Source organism: Thunnus albacares, chromosome 4 (assembly GCF_914725855.1).
Source record: "Thunnus albacares chromosome 4, fThuAlb1.1, whole genome shotgun sequence".
Classification (NCBI taxonomy): domain Eukaryota; kingdom Metazoa; phylum Chordata; class Actinopteri; order Scombriformes; family Scombridae; genus Thunnus; species Thunnus albacares.
The window spans coordinates 16,647,515-16,672,526 of NC_058109.1; the positions used below are offsets into that span (position 1 = coordinate 16,647,515).

A 25,012-nucleotide genomic window follows, 5' to 3' on the forward strand; every position below is an offset into this window, starting at 1 on the left:
AACATGTGTGTTGCCACTTCCTTTGGTTTAACAGTTGGATGAGTGAGTTCAGTCATGACAAAGAAAGTTCACCTCAAACAAGGGAGAGTAAAAACAGCTAGTTTGGGATATTAGACAACACTATTTCAACAAGACCAAAAGCTTCCTAATTAAAATGGGAAAAGGAAATATGTCTTATTTTATCCTTTTCTTACTGGAGAAATATTACTTTTTAATTTACTTACATTATTCATTTATTTATAAGGGGCAGCACACATTGATTAATGTCAATATAATTTAAATGTTTCACATTTAGCCAAAAGGCTAATTTTTGACTGCAGATGACAGATGATATTTTTGTGATTTAAACAAAAATATTACATTTAAATCATTAATAATTCATCGTTAATTATTTTATTCTACTTTTTTTATTAATTCCCTCAGTGTTCTTACTGCTGCTGTTTTCTGAGGGTTGCTGCAGAAGATTTTGTTGTATTGCATACAGTGACAATAAAGTGTCTTCTGTCTTATGGTTAATCACCGGAATATACATGAAATATGAATAGACAAAAAACTGTTGTAGTATGTCAGTAGCATTTGTGAGATCTGGCAAATTATCTATCATCCAATGCCCTAAGACACACATAGGCCTACTGTATTCAATGTGGGAATGCAATTAATTTTCTTTTTTTTTTTTTTTTGCACACATGCTTAAAACAAGGTTACTTCTAGTGTGTGCAATTATTTAGACTTTACCTCAGACATATATTTTGTTCAGCCTCTCATCTGCAAAACTGTACTTTCTATGTAAATAAAAAATCTGTTTCACATTTAGTAATGTAATAATGACAATACTTGTAATTTAATGCATGCTGTAAAGGTTTTTAAACACACTGTAGGCACACACACTGTACTACACATCGTGCCCCATACTGACTCACAAATCCCAAAGGGACATGTTTATTGCTTGGTCTATCCATAGCCAGTGTATGGCACAGGACTTATTCCTTTTCTTTGTAGCAAATATAGCCTGAAATAGATAACACGTTTCCTCCATAGATTGATCTCTTAATTACTTCAGTAGAAAACGCAATAAGGATGACTGACATTTATTAGTTCATAAGCAACAAACAATTTCCAATTTCAATTAAGTGCCAGTGTCATCTAAAATAATTGGATATGATTTGTCTGCTGTTTAGCTCAGGCTCTGTAGGTATGTTGTTCCTCTTTAAACAGTTGTGTGTTAAAATCAGGAGTGGCTTAATCATAATATGAATAATCATTAATTAACATACACGTTGCACTTTTACTGGTGTGACACAATTCATCAGATCTGGTAAAAAAGTGAAAGAGTGGCACACTGGAGCAGAAAACACGTTTTGTTACAAGAGTTAAATATAGAAAGGAGGAGTGGCCGCATGGTTGTCACATCTACACATTATTCCGTTTTTGCCTGTAATTTGATACCCTATCTCCCTACAGAGAAAGAGCGCTAAGATAAAAAAAAAAAAAAAGAAAGAAAGAAAAAGAAAAAAAAGATACAGTCCGTGGTGGACATGTGTTCATAAACTTTTCCAACCTATCTACTCAAGATTGATATTCAGTCGTCAGCAGAGTGTTATAGATTATTAACCTGTAACTTTAACAACGGCACACTTACATCCATTGTTTAGATTAAAGGTGAAAACCAAACGCTAGTTGATGGAGAGTAAAAAAAAAAAAAAAAAAAAAACTCTAGTATCACAGTGCAGCGCTTTAAAACAATTGACCAATCAACGACGAGATAGCCGGTAGGCGGGACGATTTGTCATGAATGACACGATGATTCTCCAATCAAATATTCCGGTGGTCGACATTGTCCAATCGTGTGCGGGATTGTGTTGCTGTATCCAACGAGAGTGGACTTACAACGAGCTCGAGAGAAAAGCGGAGACGGGCAGACATCATTTCTCTCTCAGAGTCTTTGGTGTATTCACACGAAGGCAAAGAGCCAAGAAATTAAAAAAATCTTTTTTTTCTGAACAGGAATACAGTTATCTAAAGTAAAATAGCCATGGCCGACACAGCTGTTGACACGACCGCAACTGCAGAGGTTACAGCCAAGGTGCGTTTCATTCAATTTTTTTATTTCAGTTGAACCGTCGTGTTAAAAGATTTTAGGAACTTTAAAAGTTGTTATATTATTTTTAACACTTGGTTTAGTTGACTAACTCTGGATAGAAAGCAGTGGTGTTTCCCTAACAGCAGCCGTTACCATTAACGGTACTGAAAGTTAAAACTAATGAATGTGTTACTTAAAATGACTGTTAACGTTATACGGAAATGTCGTTGATTACGCACCAACAGTGTGAGTTACTTGTAATTTCAAGCGTCGGCAGCTACATTTTGGTTGCCGGGAAATTTTTCGTATGTGATGTGGTTTGCTAAAAATGTGTTGTAGAGCAGACAAAGCAGCATACAGCTGGTGAAGCAGAGCTGCAGCTGTGGGCGGGAAGCCACAGTAACGTGAACGTTAAGTTACATTAACGTCACGCGCGCACGGATTGGCATGAGAACGTGCAATATTCACACGTACTATCTCCAATTAGACTTTTATCACAGATGTGTTAATCATGTTTTCTTTTAATTAAACCCAGACGTGTGAGCTGCGCGTCTCCCTTCAGAATAAACTCTGCTGAGCGTCGCATTGAATGTGGGGATGCTTTTATTTTGTAGGAGCTGAAGGAGAAGAAAGAAGTGGTGGTGGAGGAGGAGAAGAAGAAGACCGACAACGGAGACGCACCTGCCAATGGCACAGTGAGTTAGAGACGAGGAGAAAGCCTCATGGCCTTTTGTCTTAGCTCCCCTCATCATGCAGGTGTCGCTGCGACCGCCTCCCCCTTCTGTTCAGCTGCTCTCCACACAGTGCTTTGTTTGGGTTGTGAAATGGCACAGATGTTAACTAGCAAGCTTTTGGACGTCTCCATTGGTTCCTCTTGACTGAGGGTTTTTTTTTCTTTTCTCAGAGCTTGGTAGTTAATCCTCTGGGGAGGTAATAAGGGCTCCACAAATATGCCTTTTTCTAAAGTGTCCCCAGAGGAGTCCATACATGTAAGGCTGTGGGAGGATTATTTCAACTATGTTTTGGGATTCCATGTTTTGACTGTTTTCTCCCTTTACAATAATGTCCATAATCCTACAATGTTGCTCACATAATAAAAGCTCAGTTGTGAAATATGTTAGTGGACTGACATTTCCTTCTCTTTATTCAGAACGGTGCTGATCACAGTGACAAAGTGGAAGAAAAGGCAGAGGAGGAACACAAGAATGGAGATGGTACATTGATATGGAGCAATATTGCTTTTTTTTCCATTAGTAGACTTTTTGTTAAACCAATCTCATGTTTCTGTCACTTTGTTTCTCCTTATTTGTCTTGTAAATGTTCTTCCCGTGTGTGGCCTTGAGTTAAAATGTCCATATTGGTGTTGATCTGGTAAATGTAAATCTTGTTTTAATTACACTGAGGGTGAAAGATGTATTTTCTGAAGTGACAAACTGTCCTTACAGGGAATGCAGAGGATGCGCCCCCTGCTGAGGAGACTGATGCACAGCCTGTGAAGCGTGCTGCTGAGGAGGAGGAGGTGAGTTGTCCTCAGCATGCAGTACACAATCTCTGAAATTCCACTTGACACACTTCTGTAATTTGTTGAGCTGAATTACTCATTTTTATCTATTAACCAGTTGGTTGAACCTCTTTGATATTGAGTTTGAAATATTTTTCTTTTTCCATTAGGAGAAAGTGGAGACAAAAAAGCAGAAGACAGAGGAAAATGGAGATTCAAAAGAGGCAGAAGTGGAGGCTTAGATCTCTGCCCTGCTACTTGTTTGCAGCACTGTCCTACCAGCCTGGTCAACATCGTGTTGTAGAGCTTGTGCTTTCTGTATCTTTGAAAGATATTTCTTTTTGTTTGCTCCCATGTTATCACATTGCACTGGAGTCCTGAAACATAGTGGCCCTGCCTCCTTTTTTTACGAAATGTTATTTATTGGTCTTTAAAATGAGCTTTTTTTCTACTTGTACAAATCGGGCCACACTATGAGATCAGTTTTTTCATTTCTTGAGGTTTTATATCAGTATGTTAGAAGCACAATCTCTATTATGTCAGTGCTGACCAGATGATTCATACATACAGGCAGCTGCTCACCTCCAAGGCTCATGTTGACCTCTCAGATTCACTTAAAGGACCAAAGATAAGTTTTAAGCAGGGGCTAATGGACAGTTGTTAGCATTATTAGTTGAGGCATAATCTTTTGTGTTGAGCTGCTAGTTAATCCTTGGCTTGGCTGCCCTGTTAACATAACAGATGGTGCAAATGAATAAAGGGGCTCTGTCTTGCGCCTCCACAAGATCGCTTGACGCTGTTTGATGGAGGCAGGATTTTGCAATGTTAATTAACCCCTCTTAAATCTTAAAGCTTTGGTCATTTGTTCTGTATGCATTCCACGCAAGTTTGTACCATTTATACTTTGTTTTTCTTACGTTTTCAATGAGTTTTATGTTATGGCTGGGTAGCCCAGTTTTGTGTCCAAGACTGCCTTTTTCAGAACCAGAATGACATTTGGTTACTTCAGCCACTGCTTTGTATATTCTGATTAACAAATAAATTGTCTTTTTACTTAAGATCTGTTTTGTGTGCATTTTACTTGTTTCAAGCTCATAAGTGTTTCTGAAATCCATGACTGTAAGTAGATGTCACTTGACCCAATTTTTCTGAACATGGAAAATGGCTGGCTAAGATGCAGGAAGGAACAGGAATAATGGAAAACGGTGCACAGAATTAATGTTTGCTTTCTTATGTGTCCTGGCTCCCCCATGAGGTGTAGTTAGAAATTGCAGGTCATTATTGTGCAAGTCAACCAGGGTGGTGGCTGTAAAGTGGTAAAATTATAACAAGAATTGACACGGGACTCCAAAATGGCAAAATTATAATTTTAGTTTTAACTGAATCCTGAAGAAAAGTAGCGTTTACAGTAACACTGCTAATATTGAGCAATATGTGGTACCATTATAACACAAAACCTCAATGTGTTTTGTTTTTTTTTTTCAAGCAAGCTGCAACAGCATGATCCACACAGTAACTGTTTCCTCAGAAACATGAGCATGGCGTGCATCCAGTTCAGGAGGCTTAATAGTAGGCAAATATTGACATTCTGCTGAGGCAGCGATTATGACTGGCACCGTAATGTTGGGGTGTTCACTGTGTGAGTCAGTCAATGAAACAGTCACAATGAAAGGCTTAAAACAGGTTTTATACTAAAGTTCAACCTGCTGTTGAAGCCCTGAAGTCAAGCATCGCGCTTGTGTTGAGGCTGATCAGACAACTGTTACTGTTTGCCATGGCACGACAGAGGTAAAAAAAAATCAATTATATGTACCATTTTTGCTAATGAAGATGGCTTTTTAGGATGGATGAAGGAATGATGTTTGATTCTTCCCTCGGGAACTTGGCGAACTAACTCAATTATAAGGGCATCACACTACACTGAGCATGGTGGAGCAGAAGCCTACTATCTTAAGCATGCACCCTACTGATGACAATAAGCTCTTGCTGCTGGCTCAGCGAAACCCCAAAGTTCAATTCAGTTCAATGTTGTCCACCTTCAGGGTTACCCAAAGTTCACATGAGTCTTCTCTCTGTTTGCTCTTCTTCTGTTTTTTTCGGTTTCCGACTGAATGCTGATTCACACGCCAGTTTCAACTTCTCCTCTTCCTGATAATGACAAGAATCACTGTCATTATTACAATGGCATGGCCAGGAGTAGGGTGACAGCTCACAGGGCTGTCCATGGCTTAGTGAGGGCCCAGACAGAATTAGCCACCAGCACACATTTCTCTGTGTTTTTGAAAGTTTGTGTGCGCGTGTGTGTCATCCTATTAGTCATGGCTCTATGCTGATTAAGTACTTAATTGGCATTGTACTCATACTTGGGACTTGATTAAGAGTCACCCAGCACCAAACTTTGAATTTAAGTGTAGTGATGAGCGGATTGTGTGGAAAGTCTATTTGCTGTTAAAAATGTGGACAATGTGAAGCCCTTCAAGACTGTAACTGTGATTATGCACATCGCTCAGACTCACATAAATATCAAGTATGTTGTTTGCTAAATTATGCTGAGCTCTTGAATTAATGGGTACATTAAAATTGTGTGTGAATGGTCCCTGGCAGCACATTCATTTAGTCAGAAAATCCTGCCTAAAGGTGTGATGCTGCTATGCTAACTCAGAGAAACAGGCAGGTAGACATTTCCTTGGCCGTATGACCAAAACAAAACATTAACACAAGGCTTTGAGAGATTACATTGCAGCTCATGCAGACGTTAGGCAACTGATAAAAGGAAGAAAAAAGAAGGGAAAGCTGTGGTTAGCATGTACGTAGTGATTAACATTTCTATCCTAAACACCAACAAGCAAGAAAAGATGACGCAAGATTTTACAGCAAAGAATCAGACACAAGAACGGTTTAGCCTTATTTGAACTCAGAGGTCATTCACAGTCACACTCACACACACTCACACACACACACACACACACACACACACAGTGTCCCACACTGCATTCAAAAAGGTCACACATTCACTTGCAAAAGTTGGGAAAAAATGCATGGGCACACACACTGTATGAACACATGTACACATATTAGAGCAGTGGCCAATGTCTGTCTGTCTGTCTGTCTAGCTCTGAGAAGAGCAGTGCTGATTGCTGTGAAATAATATATGGAACTGTGCTGTACAGTGTGCGGCAGGATGTACAGTGTGTTTGTCCTATCAGTGCGGTGAAGGTCAACACACTCAGACACTAAGCGATAGCGTGGGCGCGTGTGCCGTTTGAGTGTGTGAGGTAAAAGTAAATTAAGAGGCTTTTCTAAATGTGCACCAATAGTGGCTGGGTCTCGCTTTCGGGGGGCTCACCCTCAGGGGGGGGCAGCTGGTACACCACGCAGAGAGAGGAGTACAGACAGCCCACGAATGACATCAGGCTTGCAAAGTACATCACTCCCTGGGCCCCACCCACCAGTGAGGTCAGAGGTCCCATCGCCACAGAAACCAGGATCTGAGCCAGGAAGTACTGGCAGCTGAGCAGAGAGATGTCCACCCCCATGCCTCGTCTGGTCCCTTCCTCTGATGAGCCACAAAACTGAAGGACATAGAGAAAGAGTTTAGTTATTTGCTTAATATGTGTAGTGCACCTCAAATCACTACAGTGTTAAAACTGTGTGGATATTTTGCTGAGGGTTAGATGAGAAAACTGACACCACTCTCATGAGGGTGGTGTCAATCTTCTCTAACTCTCCGCAAGAAAGTTAATAAGCGCATAACCAAAAGTGTCAAATTATTGCCTTAAGATAGTTGTGGAAAATTACTATCAAGCAACCACAAATTACTCTTACAAATTAGAAAAATGAATGCCAAACTTGCACATATCTAGAGACTGACCTGAGGGCTCTGGTAGTATTCACACAGCAGAGAGTAAGGCAGCGTGCATAGAGAAGAAAAGAGCACCCCATAGGTGACACAGAGAGAAAGTACCACGTAGAGGTTGGTGGACAGAGTGGCCAGGCCTGTGCCCAAACCGAACGCCAGGTAGGCAAAAAAATAAAGAGTGCGAAGAGAGAAACGTTCCTCCAGTTTCTCCAATATGGCTGGAAAGGTGAAGAAGAAAGACAGAGAGAAACAGAGGAGTCAAATGTAAAGCTGTACGTGGCAAGAAAAGGAAGACAAAGGGTAGGAAATTACTCTTCCCTGGCAAGAGCAGCACTAACATCAAGGCCATGATGTAATTTCCAGAGAAGCTTACCTGAGTAGAAAGCAGCACTGAATGCATAGATGCACATGCCCCAGCAGCCCATGCTAACACCAGCATTGTAGCGTTGGTAAGCCTCAGAGTCGTGGGGTGCTTTAGGGTCTCCTTCAAACACAACCTCCCCCATGAAATCAGTGTAGAAGAGCAGCATGCCTTCAAAGGACAGCCAGCCTAGAGCATAGTGAGAAGTAGTGACTCAAACTAAAAATTAAATACAAAACAGATAACTTTTAAGGTGTTGCAGGGTTTTATAGCTACAAAACAAAATGTGTTTGAAGGTGATTATTCTCACCCAAAAAATGATTAGTGCATAAACTCCGCAGAGATGGAGGCATCCTATAGATGGCTATACACAGCAGCTTCATTGACATTTGGGAATCTCCTGTCTCAGCGTTCTCGCTCAGGTCGCTCTCATAGCGCACCCCATTCAGCAAAATGTTTGCAACCTTCATCAGAAAAAAAAAAACAGACACTGAATTTTTAAATGCTGTGGTGACTACTGAATACAAAGCTTTTGTTATTTTCCAAAAATGTGTCTGACCTGCTGGCTGAAGGTCACTGTTCTTCTGCGTCCATTCTCCAGCCCGACAATCTGGGTCGCCATGGGCTCCTCCATTAGTGCAAGACTCTGGGGTCGCTTCAGGATACCAGCACTAGAGCCACGATGTGACACTGCGCCAGTCTGAGCCCCAGCCGTGACCTGAGATGCTCCGTGAGATTGTGCATCTCCCGCAGGCTGGGCCTCTTCTGCCTCCTGAACTTCCCCAGCTGGATGAGACACCACATCAGCCTGGGTCTGTCCTGCAGCATGGCTGCCCCCCTGTGCCGGCTCGTCAGGAGGCGGGGAGTCCCCTGGAGGTAGGGGTGCGGTGGTGGAGTTGGGCGCCAGGGCCTGTGGTGTCTGCTGACCTGTGTAGCAATTTATGAGCACACTGTCAATGTAGGAGGTTCCCAAAGAGGAGGCAAATTCATTGATGCCCGTTAGAGAGCTGTCCCTACTTATAAAGCTGCCATATTTTGGGGTGAGGGGGCTCAGGGGCGATATGGGGCTAGTGAGGCCAGCACAGAGGCGTGCATTGGCGCTGCAAGAATGGGCCAGAGGGTCAGGATTACATGGGTGAGGCTTTGGGAAATTATAGGCGTAAAGACCGTCCTCGTCCTCCTCATCCAGTCCCAGAGCCGATCCAGGGGCAACAGGGGGAGAGGGAGGAAGAGGGAGGCTGGGGCTTTTCAGATGTTTTTTGCTGGAGTTTTTGTTCGGTTGGCTCTTTGGTAGGGGACGTTCAGGGATACTCATCAGAGTCATGGCGGTGGCAATCACTAATGTGATACTCGTAAACAGGTATATGACCCGTAGTTGACCTCCCATCGACTTCCCGAATTGTGTTTGGTCCCAGTTGATGCCACCTACGATGTAGCCAAATCCACCTCCCAGTCCTGTATAACAAGATTAAGAAACAAAAAGAAAACCCTCTTTATTTAACCTTTTGCAATGTCTTGTGATTAAGATTAATTTCAGCTCGGTCTTCTCCAAATTATCTTGAAAGAACACAAATTAAAGCTGTCATCTTCTATGCTGCACTGCATGATAATGAAGTAACAATGACTTTGTGAATGTATTAAGTTCTTTCCTACCTGCCAGCAGCGCATGGATGTTCAGGCCCCGATCCTGGTCCTCTGGGCTGCACACATCCATCATGTACGCATGGCTCGGGTTGTCTGCTGAATCAGCACTGAAGTCCATCAGAACTACACCACAAATTGTCAGGATGATTCCCCACTTGTGATTTGATGCCGTGTCAGCCAGTGCACTTCCAATGTCCCGCCCATTCAGCACCAGGGATAGACCGACCAACGCCCCTGTGAAGATAAGCAGAAGAAGAAACAAACAGTGTGTCCCAAATTCATACTACATACTAATTATAAACTGTTTCTGAGTTATGTCTTGTGTTCATACTGGAAATATAACAAAACTAAGTGTATTCAGATCAGACACTATGCATACTGAATATGGTAAATTTTTGAGAGTGCTGTTGATGGATGCTATTCTCCCACAATGCAGTGCAAACAAAAACAAAAAAAAAGTTTTAAATAGCTCCTTTTCACAGAAGACATTTTGATATGACACAGCAGGAAAAACACAGGCGTACATAATAAAATTAATGATGGCTGAATTCTGTTCGGCTGCTTCAGTTTAAGGGTCCTGGTATTGTGCATGCTGACTCACAGTCACACTGTCATGGCTTACTGGAACACTGGAATACACCAAAGCCATCGTTAATGTCTTTAGTATCACCTGAGCCTTTTCCTACAACGATGAGTCAAAATATCAGCTGTGAAAAAAAGTCAATTTTAAGAAACACTTTAAGCTTTTTCTTTGTAAAGTTTAACTGGCAGAAACATCCCAAAGTCACAGTTTGATCGACATCCAGTGTCACACATATTGTATAATTTCCTGTAAGTGTAAAATGGTTAAATATGTTTATTTTTTGTATACTAAATGCTTGAACAGTATACTACGATGATTAGTATATAGTATAAACAATATGTTTTTAATTTCAGTACACATCCTCGTAATCTGGAAAAAAAATCATTCACGTATTCACTTTTAAAGGGGCCCTTAACGACTTTTAGTCAAATTACTAGTTGTAGGGAGTATAATATATATCTAGCTTGTGAACATGGATATGTAATGACTTTTCAGGTTCAGAAGGGAGGGTTGTCAAGTCTGAGAAATTAACTTGACAAACCAGATGTTTTGTCTTGGGCTTAAAATCGACTTTCTTAATTTTTTTATTTATTGACTTCAGACCATGATAGCACGGTATGGAGTATAAACAAAATATACAATATGATCATAACAGAACAAAGGAACCCAGCTGGAATAAAGTTCAACATAAACTACTTAAACAAAAGTGGAACATTCTTTAAGTACCTTCAAGAAGGCACATCATTTACAAATAACTTTTGTCTGACCGTGACAACAAAATTAATTTAAACATAGATGTAGATCCAGACATTTTTAAGACATATGAAATGTATGTTAAACTGAGATTTAAGATCAGCACAGAGAAATTTTCCCCATTCAGCAGATGAATATGAAAAGAGTCTTCTAGTGTCAAACTCTGCACATACAGTATATCATTCTGCACAGTGAAGCAGTGAAGGGGGACTTTAAATAATATTTGGGCAAATATTTTTCCCTATAATTCATTATGCTAACTTTCAACATGTTTTTTACAGAAAGCCTGCATGGCAAACTGAAGGTGTGGAGAAAGACGTGGGCATTTACCAAGCAGGAAAGGTCTAATGAACGATGCTAAAGAGTTTCATTGCGGGAAATGTAGAATCTGGTGTTTTTGTTGTTTGGCCCATATTAGGGACTAAAAGTCAGGATGTCTCAGCCTCTGTTGTGTCAGTTTTCACTCTTCTTTTTTAATGTGTCTCTTTCAAATCCTTAACTTTATGTAAGTGCGGTACTAAAAAACTGGAGTACATTTCTTACCTATAGCCAAGGCAAGAATAAATGGTCTCCTTCGCCCAAACCGGGATGTGCAGCGATCACTCCACGCTCCTATGAGAGGCTGAACGAGGAATCCTTCAAGTCAAAGACAAGGGACAAAGTTAGATTCCAAAGAGCAAGTGCTGCACAAGATAACTGCGATTCAAAATCACAATCCATCAAATACCACTGCCCACCAGGTGGTAATCTCCTCTTCCTGTACTCACCCAGTATGGGGCTTATAAACCACACCAAGCTGTAGAATTGATCAGGTAGGCCCATCTGTAGAAGCACAGGAGTCACATAAGCCGTTTCCATGGCATAGCTAAATTCGATACCAAACAGGATGCAGCCATTGAAGAGCAGCTCTTGGAAGGTGCGTCTCGGGGGAAGCTCACTGAGGTCCAGCTGGTCCAGGGGGCAGGGGGTGTTGGGCGGCGGAGGTGGAGAAGGTCTTATCAGCTTCCTACGTTTTGGCTGTCTTTGGAAGTTGTTGGCACGGTGACTGAGGTGCCGAGTGGTGGACGTCGGGAAGCTGGCAGTTTTGGGGAGCGAGCTCCTCCAGATACCTTCCTGAGCTGTAGATAACCTCCCTCCAGGACTGGCCAAGAGGGGGTCACTGGGAGTGTCCATCCCCGGAGATGACATCTCTCTCAAGCCAGTTTACTCTGCAGCATATGAAAAGGTGATTTTTTTTTAAAAAGAAGTCAGTTATGATTTAAACTTGTCTTGGGTTGATTTTTTTAACATTAGAGGTCATTCAAGATCATCACAGTTTTTAGCATACAAGCATAACAGTCATGTGAGTAACTTAGTGCTGTTCATGTAGTGCTACCAAGAGGACACTGCAGTGACCAACAGACAGCAACGATGGCACAGAAATGATGAGCACGACGCACTGCAACCAATGCGCATGTTAGTGTTGTGCGCAAAGCCCATGTGCTCGGCGTGGCTGAATACAGCAGTGTAGTATGCGGCACCGCTCTCATGAAGCCTGTTTCCATTTTAATTTTTCATGGAGGAAGCTCAAATCGGACACAGCGGAGCCTGCTGGGAGTTACAATGATGGCTTTCAAGACAATTACAAGGATAACGCATCATTATCGCTCAAATTCAAATGAAATAATTGACCGAAACAGATCCTTTATGTTGCCACGCAGCCGATCGATTGCTTTTTTTATTCCATTTGGCAAATAATCATCGATATTATCCTCGACTTGACATTTGGTACTAAAGGTGAAGACCGCACAGTCGACTTAAATGAGTCAGAAGATGAGGAAGGCGTGCAGATTGAAACGTCAAAGATGATAATTACCTTATCGGGGTGGCTCGTCATTTATTGCGGCGCACTGTGTAGGTAAACAGAGCAGCCATTATGATTTATAAAAACCGTAGGATGGATTACAGGAGTCATGATTGTTGTTTTTTTTGTTTGTTTGTTTCGTTTCCTTTAACGCAGTCATCCCCCCGCTCTCTCCTCCGTCCCTTCTCCTTCCCCCTCTTCTCTTCTCCCCCTTCGCCTCCTCCTCCTCCCGGTCTCTCCCGTGACGTCACGCCCCTCCCTGCAGCATCAGCACCGCTTTGTTTTGTTTTTAGATGTTGAAACCAAATGTAATTTTAACAATGATGAACCAGAATCTTTTATACATTCAGTTATTTTTTGGACTCTTTGGACACTATAAAGGAAGATTATATGTCGAACAAAACGAATTATAATATTAAAATTGAGTGTAAAAATGTCATTAGGCTACACATTTTGAACATGATAAATATAACACTGAATTCATTGTAAACTTATTGACTCTATATGGTAAATTTCACATATATAAATGCAAAATAACAATTTCACTAGATTTTTATGTGAATTTAAAGAATATATTAAGACTCTCAAACTTACAAACACTAGAAAAGTAATAAAACTGTCAAACTGTACAATGAACTCTTTAAAGAAGAGTAACATATGTTTTTTTAATCATAATTTTATATTAATGAAGTGTATTTATCCCAATTCTGTTTCTTTTTAAATTAAGGTTAGTATTTTTTATTTATTTATTTAAATTGATATTCTTGTTTCTTTATCTTGAACACATGTCTGCACTGATTGCATATTTGAATGTTTTCTCAATAAAGATTGAAAAAAACACTTAAAGACTTGTGTTTAAGAAAAATGTGCCTACATTGATGTACTATGAAGAGTCCCCTGATTAACTTATATTGTCCTTCATTATTATTCTTTACTTATTATTGGATATTATTTGTTTATGATGTAAGGATCTCATAATAAGTGGTTATTTATTTTACATATTTCTTATATTTTATTTACATTTTGAACAATTCTATTTTGAATTGAACAAGGATGCACATTTCTATTTAACTACTGAATGTCTGTATGTTCACGATGTTCAACAATACACAAAAAAATATGTTATAAAATTTAAAAAATGCTATCTATTATTTGTATTTATTTGTGTTATGCATGTAAAATTATAGGTAACTAGTGCAAATCAAAGCTATAACCACACAAAGTACAAGTCATGCAAGAATTATTGAAATTTAGGATTTATTTACAGTATATACATTGTAACTTGAACTGTAAAATAAAGGAATAATATATTATATAATAATAAAATAGATTAAACTTATGATCTATAAGGAGATGGTGATGTGCACTGAATGTAGGACTCTACATTCTACATTCATAGTGTTTAGGTTACTTGTTCCACTAGTGTATTTAATGTGTGTGTAAAATATTCTATTGAAGTTGACATTAATTTTCTATCCTATTAAAAACAGCCTAATTACATCAAAAGGTTCAGAAGAATTCATATCATAGTATAAATTGCTGTATATTAGGATAAATTAGTACTGACACACTGGTCCCTACAGGTTTTTAGAGCTGCCTCTGATAGCAGGCTAATTGGCTTGTAGTAAAATAATCTGGCCTGCAGGTTCTGATATGAGAGGCAGAAACAACCTCTTGGGACAGATATATTCAATTCATAGTCGTTGAACCACGAGGGTGATGTTTTTGTGACCACATTTTTATGAAATTATTTCTGTTTTGAGTGCTGAAAATGTTTAATGTATTTAAAATAGAGGGTGAAAACACATACAGGTGCAGTCATGTGCATGGATACATATATGTATTAAGAGTTGTTCCTTTCCTGAACCAGTTAGGAAACAAAAAAATACATTAAAGTAAATCTTCCTTCCCTTCTCCCTTCCACCTTATCTGCCACTATCCCCCTAATCTCAGTCTGACCAGAGGTTACCCAGCCCCTAATAACCACACTCACACAGACCAACTACTAGCTCATCCACACAGAACTTAAAAAACATTTCTTTGTACATGTTGAAACAGGAGGGGGCTTTTCCAAAACAGTTTGAAAAGCTGGAGGCACACTGTTATTTGATATATAAACGTGTGTTGTAGTGTCAAGATTTCCCTTAATTTGAATTCAAGAGGCCTTAAAAAAGCACCTGACCAAAAGTAGACAGGGCCAGAGATACTTCTGACTATATGTATGGTGTCATGGTGGAAAAAGAATTCAGATCCTTAACATAAGCAGCATAACAAAAAGAAATAATTTTACATGTAACAGGTCTGCATTCAAAAATGTGACAGTACAGCCATATTATCAGCAAAATATACTTAAAATAGCAAACGTAAAAAGCACTTGTTATGCAAAAAAGGCCCCCTGAGAATGAAAACAATCATTGTATATTATATTATTGAATTATTATTACTAAATAAATAGCATCTTACTGTTGTAGTTGGTGGAGCTATTTTAACAATACTAATGGGTAGTTTAACATAAAACAATGGATCACATTATAGAGGCTGATCATATGTTTTGTATATAAAATATAGCTGTCAGATAAATGTAGCGTATTACAAAGTATAATAGTTCCCTCTGAAGTGAAGTGGAGTAGAAGTATGAAGTGGGCTAGTTGAGTAAATGTAGCCTGATTAGTTACTTTCAATCAATGGTTTTCATAAAAGGAGCATCAGGCGACAAGTAAGACAAAACAAACAGCTATTTAACACAAATCTAAGCCAGGAAAGTGAGCAAACACTGCAATAAATCTTCTCACCTTTGAGCTCACCTATATCTTACACAACCTGCATAAAAAATAATATTTTCAAATATTGAACTCGAGTGGTGACTGACCACTCGAGTTCATGTTAAACCTGGTGAGCAAATGTTTCATGTGGAGTGTACTAAAGAAAACAATTCGCTCAAATAGACAGGATAACTGCTCTATAGAGAAAAATTACAACTTGGGTTGATTGTAGTGGTGAGGTGCACGTGCTGCAAGTTGCTCTTAATATGCCCCGCCTCCGCTGACCACACTGCGCTCTGTGATTGGCTGACTTTCCAGCGCCAACAGAGTCTGATTGGACGCCAGTGTTCAGGGGGGCGTGTCAGGATGCAGTTGTTTTGCAACTGTTGTGCGGGCGTTGCTTCAAACATCGTTACTACAAGATCAGAAACCGGACAAACTCCTCAGACTTCGTTGAATAAAAGTCGCCAACATGCCAAACGTCGACCTTGCTCGAGTTGGGAAGAACTTGTTGAAGAGCTCTGACACCGGAGAGGTAAGTAATGGAGCCGAGCGACTGTTTCAGTTTGTAGGAAATGTTTCTCTCTGTCCTCTGTCAGATTATTTCTGTTTGTACTTAAAGATGCCTGCTTTTAACTTAAAGTAGCGCTGTTAGGCTCACCTGGTTTCCCATTAGAGGCCTGTGTGCCCTGCTGAGACCTGCTGTAATAAACCTGCCATTACCTCACAGCAGTGAAGTAATGGGACCTCCAGGGTGACATAATGATGATCTGAAGGGAATACATGTGAATATAAATCATGATATTACACAGTTTGAACCTGTGACAGATAAAATGAGTACATCCTACACCATTTCCCACATGTAGCCTGTGTGAAACCAGTTCTTTTGTGGTTTCATGTTTGTTTGTTTTTTAATCTGACTGTGTTTCAGAGTATAGAGCTCCAGTCTTTATGGCAGGACCAGCCGGTGGTCTTGTTCTTCCTGCGCCGGTTTGGCTGTCAGGTGTGTCGGTGGATGGCATCAGAGGTCAGCAAACTAGAGCCAGACCTGAAAGCAAGCGGTGTAACGTTGGTAGGAGTCGGACCAGAAGAGATTGGGCTGAAGGAGTTCCAAGAAGCAGGGTTTTTTAAAGGACGTAAGTAGAGCGATTACTCGATTAGTCGATTAATCGATTAGTCGATCGTCAGAAAATTAAATCATTTTGATAATTGATTAATCGATTCAGTCATTTTTCAAGCAAAAACGCCAAACATATGACGGTTCCAGCTTAAATGTGAAGATTTGCTGTATTTCCTTGTCATAGACGTGACAGTTAATTGAATATCTGAACATTGTAGACTGTTAGTCAGATAAAACAAGCAAACTGAAGACATCATCATGGCCTCTGATAAACTGTGTTACTATTTTCTAACATTTCATAGTCTAAAAGATTAATCGACTAATCGAGAAAATAATCAGCTGATTAATCAAAAATGAAAATAATTGTTATTTGCAGCCCTAGATGTAAGCAGTATTTACTCATCTTATACAAATAATTGAATTTGTCCTCTGGTTCAGTCTTAAAAAAATGAAAAATATGTTGATCTTTTATAATTAATGAAACACATCCTGTCACACTGTCCACTAAAAAATGACTTAGTTGCATAAATAACCACCAAGACTCTATAATACAGTCAGTTATTTTATAAAACAATTCTTTGACTGAAATGATGGTTAAAAGCTGATCGATGACAAACTGTCACTTCCTGGTTGACACCTCTGAAATAGCCACAGGTCATAACAGAAAACAAACAGAGAAAAAAACAGTTATTTAGGGTCTGAAACTCCAGTTCAGATGGTGGTTGCCTGGTCACAATTCAAATATTTGTCAGATTTTGAACCACCTATGAATGTGGTTCTGTCCAGAAATGAAAATATGAGAATCAATTTGTTTTCTGAGATATTTGTAATAAATAGATCAGTGTTCTTTTCTGAACTGGGATGTTTGCAGCTACAATTTAAACATAAATCTTCTTCACTGCTGTAACAAGCCTCGTAATAACATAACATAACATAACAGCTGCATTGTCAGCTTTGCACAACCAGACTTGGCGTGTCACAAGGATTCAGAAATGCTTATTGAGGTCATTGCTCTTAACAGCCAAATACTGTTGTAGGTCTGTAAATAATCATCGATCATCTTCTCATTTAGCCATTTATGTTGACGAACAAAAGAAAAGCTACAAGGATCTGGGCTTCAAAAGGTGAGTACAGTAAATCCACGTTCACCGCATATAATAGAGAAACTGTTTTAAGAATGATGCTTTGCTTTGATCTTGATATGAATTGCCTTCATTTGTGAAAGATAATCAGTCTAACTCTTAATGATGAGCTTAATACCAAAGTGACAAATTAGGTTTTGACCAGTCATGCTAAATTTCTCTACTTTGCAAAAGACTAACTGCTTTGTGTAATTGAGAGACGTTGTTTTTTTCCTCCTCAGGTACTCAGCCTTAAGTGTTGTTCCTGCTGCGTTGGGGAAGAAAGTACGAGATGTAGCCGCAAAGGTAGATATCTTCATGGTTATATGATTACTTCATACGTTTCATGGTCACTGGAGCAGGGCGTAAAGTTGCACATACACAGACTGACAGACTGACCTTTGACTGCCTGTTGTCTCTGCTGTTTTCAGGCCAATGCTGAAGGCATCCAGGGAAATTTCTCAGGAGATCTGCTCCAGAGTGGAGGCATGCTCATCGTAGCCAAAGGTACAGTAAAGGTTGAGGTGCACCGGAGGGGGCTATTAGTAAGGGTCTGTCTTGTGAAATGTCTTGTGATAGAAGTGGATGAAAAAGAACAATGATAGTTCAGAAGACTGAATGAAACAGGAGATTTGTAAATGACCTTGTGGCATGGCATTGATAAGGGGTTGTCCTTTCATTTGAATGCAGGTAAATAAACAGTTAAAATGGCATTTTTGCAGTTTCTCCTCTAGAGGGCAATGCTGCATCACATCATGGTAGTGTGGCTGGAAGTTCACAGTAGGATCTTGGTGTTGGTGCTCCATGGGGTCACTGCCTCTCTCCACATTGTTCGTTTATTGTATACAAACAATGAATATTACATTATAAGAAGTTAAAGGACTTTAGAGAGAGGAAAAGGAAAATTACAGGTAATTTTTTAATTAAGTGGTTAATGAGGCAGTGAAACTTTCTTGTTTAAGTTTTTCAAATGTGGTGCTCTGAAGACAAGCACAGAAAAAGCCAGAGTCTTAGTAGTCTCTCTATTTGTTGCTAGTTCTCTCTATTATGGCGCAGTATGAGCAGCTTGTTCTTAAAGAAAATAATCAGCTGAAGGAAGTACAAGTCACCCTGTCCGGTCTGTCTCCTTAATTTCAACGTCTTGGCTCCACCAAAAATCCTTGTTTGGGTTTTTCTCACCAGCATTCCTCCTCTTTGAGGATTTGTCAATTAAGATCTAAATCTGAGTATTGTAGGAAGCAATTTGGATTCTTAATACTTAAGTCTATTACCTAGAAGCTTTGAAGTAAAATCAGATAGGACTGTGTATTTTTGCAGGACTGAAACTTTTGCACCATTTGCTAATTCTAGCGTTTTATTGTATTTTCGTCTGTATCCTATATATTAGGATATATATTTTTATGGTCTTTCTTTATCAACCACAACAGGCTATGTACTCGCTGTTACATATTGAACTCTGTTTTTGTTTTTTATTGTTATAGTTTTTGTCAGTAGAGTCATGAACTCACCAAAGCAAATTCACAGCAATCTTTGATGTTAATGGCAATCATCTTTAAATTTGTCAAGCAGGTTAATTGATGATACCTTGTAATTTTCTTTTGTACTGCAAAGGTGGAGAAAAGGTCCTAATGCACTTCATCCAGGATTCACCAGGAGACCACGTTCCTTTAGAGGACATTTCCAATGCTTTGGGCATCTCAGCAAATGTAACAGCAGGACAGAGGCCAGTGGTAAGACATCAAATGAACATAAAAAACATCTCACAAGAATTAAGATATAATAGATACTCGAGGTTACTAATAACTCACTCACCTAAAGTAATTATTTCTACATTCTACTGTTAACTTCTTCTATTTTCTTTACCGCCCCTCCTCAACTTTTAATTGTTTATTATATATTGGTGAACTCTGTGACATCAAACTGAAAAGTGAGGGATTAAATGGAATAGAAGCAAAAAAAATCAGTTTCTCAAAGCACAGTGGGCCGGTCTATGCACCGGGTTCATTCAGCAGACTCTGTTTTACGTCAGCAGCAAGGCATCCATCAGTGTAGTCTCTTCATAGACAATGTCACATTTATTACTCAATCTCTGTCAGTGTTTGTGTCACAGGCCCCAAAAAAACTCTTAAACTTGAGTGATAATCTCCCTCTGTACATAATTGTACTTGAAAATGCCCCACAAACACACAGAGAACTCATTTCACATAAATAGTATAACATGGGAAACCAGGAGCCATATTCACAAACATTCTGAGAAAACTCTCAGAGAGCTCCTAACTTAGCCTAAAAGAGGAGGAATGATTTAGATAAATTCTCAGAGCAACTCTGAGCAAGGAAGGAACAGGACCTTAACAGCCTACTTGCGCACCTATTCACATGCTGATAGTTATTATATCTATTTGCTCATGTTTATTTACCATGCAGGTCATTTTAGTACTTAATCTATTTGATATTAACGAGGGGAAATGGCTCAGCTTTCATCAGTTTCTGTGATTGCTGGCTAGTGTATATAAGTAGCAGTGTTGGTTAGCATGTATGGCTTTTTTTTCCAGCTGCCAGCAAATTCCAAATTTATCCAGTTGCCAAATATCTTAGTGATGTGATCACTTTCATTTCTAGTGTTTTAGCGTTATTGTGTTGGATGGGAGATGTGAGCGCATCTCTAATGAGATCACCCACAAACATTATCAATGCACAATCTAATCTGTAGCACTTCCTTAATTCATTGTCACTCAGTGTTTGGAGAATATTTCTCCTTCCTCTTTGTCTTTCTGCCATTTTCTCCTCTGTTTAAGAAACTCTTAAGCCTCATAAAAGTCCTCCTCTCTACTCCTAACAGTTTTTCGCCATATGAGCTCTCTTAAGGATTAAGATGCTTCGTGAATAACTTTTATCTTTACCAGGATCTAGTCTTAACTGTGAGGGGAAATTCTTAACATCTTAATTCTAAGAATTTTCTTAGAATTTCGTCACTAGAAGCAACTATTTGTACAAGGAAGCCTTTATGAATACAGCCCCAGGACTGGCAGCCTTAGGCAAGATTTATGAAAAGTCAAGAGTTTGGACACACTTTCTCAAGAATGGGAAAGTGTGTGCAAACTTTTGACTGTTACTGTATATATATATTCTTATCTCTCTCACAGACATAATTATGTAGCTCTAGCAGTGCTCTTCAGAATTAAATCACAAGTAGGAATTATAAAATTTAACATGTCACTGATTACTAATTAAATCTAAAGATCTTTGCATGTAGATATTCATATATATATATTCATATTCATACAAGATATCCAGAGTATGATTCTGTTTTCTGAGAAAATGACGTTAACAGATATAAACATGGGTCTTGTGTTATTACAATGCTGACCTTTGCTGCTTAGTGAGGACGGCATGATTATAAAGGAAGGATGGGTTAGTGTTGTTCAAAACTGATGACCACTCAGAGACAAAGACAACAGCCTCATATGCTGACAGTCAAACATGTAATGCAAGAAAAATAGAGGAATAGCAAAGGTTCAATAAACATTTAGCAAAGGCTTACATTAAATGAAAATAGCTTTTTTATTTTTTAGAAAACAACTCAAATAAATTAGAAATCACCTTTCAGGGCTTAATTGAGTCAATAAAAAGCATCTTTATGAACATTTAAAAGTGCTTATAGCTCATAGCTTGTATTCAAGCTGTAGCAACATGTTTTGAACATAAACAAATTGACTTTTTAGCAGAACGTGATTTAAAATTTTGATGGAATCTGAGTTGATTTTAGGGTGCAAGATGGACGTGAATTCAGAAAACATGAAAATAGTGTGACGTGTAAACTTATGAATGCCTAAAGGGAAAAAAATCTAAATTTCTGTGTACTTTGGTGTAATATGAGGCATTTTGCAGATCCTAAACAAAATATTTATTTATTTTACAACAAATCAACAAGATCAACATAGTAAAACAAAAGGCAAGTGCAAAAACTCAGTGGTATGCAAACACTTAAATAACACTATATTCATAGTGCACAATAATTTATGACTGCAGCATCTTTAGGAACAGATGATAAGATCACACTGACGGAGCCACATTGTTGGTTCTGTTTCTGTGGTGTCAATATATAATACATCATAAAAATAGAAACTACAATTTAAAATGTTGTTCCATACCATAATAGCACATTTAGAAAAAAAGTTCTCAGAACTCATGGACTTCATAGACTTCTTGGGGGTTCGTCCTGTGATTGTCAGGGCTTTCAGCGTGCCCATGATACCCAGCACATGGTCTTTTTTGCCTTGTGGCTCTGTTGCCCGCTTCCCACAGAACCCACCGTGGCAGAGCTATTGCAACATGTACAGTAGGTTTCCCCATGACCTGTCTGAAGACCAGCAGATGTCATCTCTGCAGCCAGCGAACAGAATAGACCTTGTTTTCTCTGAAGGGTCAAAATGTGGCAGAAATGAATGTGAGTCACAAGCTAGCTGAAATGGTTGTGCGGAAGGGGCTCTGAAAAAGTTTGCCATCACAGTAAAGCTTTGTTAACAGTGATGTCATTGGTTGATCCAGATAAATCGATAAATCCAATGGTTTTGAGTGAATGGGTTCTAGTTCAGATCTTTCCTATTCAAACAGCTAATAGTCAGTATTTACCACTTCAGAAGCTCTATTATCTGTTTCTGGAGGTGGAAACCCTCAAACAAGATTTCCCTCAGGAACATTGTCTGATCAGAGACGCCATAAATTAAAGATTTTTTTAAAGACTCTTCCTGGATAAACAAGGTTGCTTACAGATGTACCTCATTCTGAAGTAGGAGGGGAAGTCACCGAACACCTTATCTGAAAGTAACTTACAGATAAATAGTTAAAATTAACAATATCAGGCTTCATGGTGGCCTAGTGGACACATATGACTGATTTGAATGGTTTGTCGCTCGTTGTCGTCCTCTTTCTTTCTACATTTACTACTATGTGAAGGCAAAATACCCAAAAAATCTTTAAAAAAGGATCTCCCACATAAGCATCTTAGGAAATTTTTAATAATAACTTTTTCCACTTAGTGGTCCATTGACAGAATTGCTGTGATTTAGTGAGAGATCAATACAGTAAAGACTAATTCTTTGCATGATCGTATGACAATTCATACTTTTGAACTTTTATAGTAAAACATGTAAAATAAATGCTTCATCGCATGTAAATATGATGCGGTAAGTTGTGTTTACAAGCAGTTCATTTCATAACTTTAAACAGCAAGATAGCAAAGATAATCCTGAGAATCCTGGAAGTTTTGACCTTATGTAATTAACACATAAATTAAGTGGATATTTATGTCAAATGTAAGTGTATGTCTGTTGAACTACTGTTGTTTTTGTGTTTGAATTGTAACACTGATTTCTGTGTAAAGCTGTTTGACCTCTTTTTTTCTTTTAAAGCTGGGGCCCAGATCCTGTCGTGTAGCTACAGGATTTGTTGAAATTGAATGCCAGTCTGTTTGTCACTGCTTAACAGCTCTTGCTCGGCTTTAGATATTTTCATGGTAGCATTCCAGCAGAACCCAGCAGAAAAAAAAAATCACTCCTGGTAATTAATAGGCCGCAGGCTGTTTTCCAAAATGGATTTTGGCAACAGAAGATGGAGGCTAGTTTACCTTTTGGTCCTTTAATCAGATGCTGAATTAGAATGTAAGGCACAATGAAACAGGAAGATGAAAATATTGTTTTTAAAGACTGTTGATACTGTTCAACAGTTCAATTGGCTTTAATCATCTAAACATAGTTTATTCAAGTATTAGCATTTTCCTCTCCCAACTGATTGAAGCAGATGTTAAATATAAATGTCAAGTAAGAGAAACCTGCTTATCACAGTGTTCAAAAACTGAAATAATAATTCTGCTTTGTCATTTGCTTATGAGAGCCATGTTCCTTTTTGCTCCTCCATGACCAAGCAGTGAAAAATGTGTGGGCAGACAATGGGAGTGTCATGAAAATGACAGACGGCAGGATGTCCAGTTTAGAGTGCAAGCTGGAAACTGTTATTGAGTCACGATATTGATCAGGACCCTTATCAGTTGTCTGCAGATACATTATGACCACTGTGTGCTTTGGGTTAGTAAAAATATTCCCTCTTCAGTTGGAAATGTTTGTGTTTTTGTGGTTGTGTAATTTATATATCAACAGAAACCATTTTTCTCCTTCCTGGAAAGTGAACCACCCTCAAAGTTTTCCACCCAGTAATTGTTATTAAGCTGTTGACATTAATGATTAATCACTTTTTCCTGTCAATATGTTCCACCACATGGGCTTTGTGGGAGATTAGCTGAACTACCACTTATTGGACTTAAATCTTATGTTTCAATAATAAATGCTTCTTGTGCATCATGGTTCTCCCTCATTATTTGATGTTTAACCTCTTGCAGTGCAATGATGATGTTTGTACACGATGATGACGTCGCTGCCCGCGGTACCTGTTGAACATCTACACTTCGGGAAGTTAAAACAGACATTAAGATGTGGAATATCATTAAAATGTTATACTAAACTAAAACTACTGTCACCATACCTGATTGATTGTAAGTTCTGTATGAAGGTGTGTTTAATATATATTGTGAAAGCTCACTTTACATGAAGTTAAGGATTAATCTGTATATGTACAGCAAAAAAGAGCATTCCTTTGTAATTTCTATGAATGTTTAATTGTAATAATTGTTGGTAATTTTGAATTTAACTCAGTACCTACATGTTAATCACAATGATCGTTTTGTTTTAAATTGATTGGTAGATGTATAACAATTTCTTACACACTATGTTTACAAAATTGCTTCTTTTGTATTTATCAAATTGTAATAAATCTTTAAAATGGAGACATGATTGGTTTAAAATTGGTGTGGAGGTATCAAACTTTTTGACATGACAAACAGACATCCTGCATATATGCAGGATTAATTTTTACATAATTGACTGAACTCTGATGGCTGGTATCACCTTTAATGTGCTCCAACCATTCATCTCCACTACGCATCCACCTCACTGTTTCCTCACCATCCTTCTTAAAAATTTAAAACGTCAAAAAATCTTAACTTCAAACTTTTAAAAACTCTTTTCTTCTTCACTCTGGCTCTAAGTAGTTGTGAAGTCTTTAAAGTGTCTGAAATAACATACATGTAATACTGTGGATCCAGTCTGAGCAAACTGGTGCATGAATGTAACACTTCACTTCTGAAATGACCCCATATGATACCTGACTTAAGTGTTTTTAGTAACTGATTGCTATGAACAAAGGACTGTACTGTACTAAAACCATGAGAGGCCGCTGATTCTGATCTGATTTTACTGATTGAAATAAAACGAGTTTTGGTTACTGAACAGTGAGAAAACATTTGAAAACCAAAAAAGTCAAATTTCACTTTT

At 38.7% G+C, this 25,012-nt stretch overlaps 3 protein-coding genes across 8 annotated transcripts; 2 read left to right on the forward strand and 1 right to left on the reverse strand.

Moving 5' to 3' along the window:
- The first annotated feature begins 1,879 nt into the window (after positions 1–1,879).
- si:ch211-222l21.1 (prothymosin alpha) lies at positions 1,880–4,639 on the forward strand. The gene is made up of 5 exons (XM_044349543.1): positions 1,880–2,083; positions 2,695–2,775; positions 3,231–3,294; positions 3,526–3,599; positions 3,752–4,639. The coding sequence occupies exons 1-5, from the start codon at positions 2,033–2,035 to the stop codon at positions 3,821–3,823; spliced, it is 342 nt and encodes a 113-aa protein (XP_044205478.1). The 5' UTR covers positions 1,880–2,032; the 3' UTR covers positions 3,824–4,639.
- On the reverse strand, positions 3,983–13,288 carry slc45a1 (solute carrier family 45 member 1). Of its 6 annotated transcripts, none has more exons than XM_044349540.1 (10): positions 12,637–13,287; positions 11,549–11,989; positions 11,325–11,417; positions 9,455–9,679; positions 8,361–9,256; positions 8,112–8,265; positions 7,814–7,990; positions 7,453–7,658; positions 7,031–7,153; positions 3,983–5,729 (listed from the first exon to the last, which is right to left on the reverse strand). In XM_044349540.1, exons 2-10 carry the CDS (start codon positions 11,967–11,969, stop codon positions 5,637–5,639), a joined length of 2,388 nt encoding a protein of 795 aa, XP_044205475.1. In that variant the 5' UTR covers positions 11,970–11,989; positions 12,637–13,287; the 3' UTR covers positions 3,983–5,636. The 6 variants fall into 6 exon arrangements, with proteins under 6 accessions (XP_044205475.1, XP_044205474.1, XP_044205471.1 ...); XM_044349539.1 differs by having other exon boundaries at positions 6,928–7,153; XM_044349536.1 differs by having other exon boundaries at positions 3,983–7,153; positions 12,637–13,288.
- Positions 13,289–15,746: 2,458 nt separating this feature from the next.
- Positions 15,747–24,465, forward strand: prxl2b (peroxiredoxin like 2B). Its single transcript, XM_044350243.1, has 7 exons — positions 15,747–15,921; positions 16,318–16,522; positions 17,579–17,630; positions 17,870–17,933; positions 18,059–18,134; positions 19,239–19,357; positions 24,022–24,465. The coding sequence occupies exons 1-7, from the start codon at positions 15,859–15,861 to the stop codon at positions 24,046–24,048; spliced, it is 606 nt and encodes a 201-aa protein (XP_044206178.1). The 5' UTR covers positions 15,747–15,858; the 3' UTR covers positions 24,049–24,465.
- The last annotated feature ends 547 nt before the right edge of the window (positions 24,466–25,012 follow it).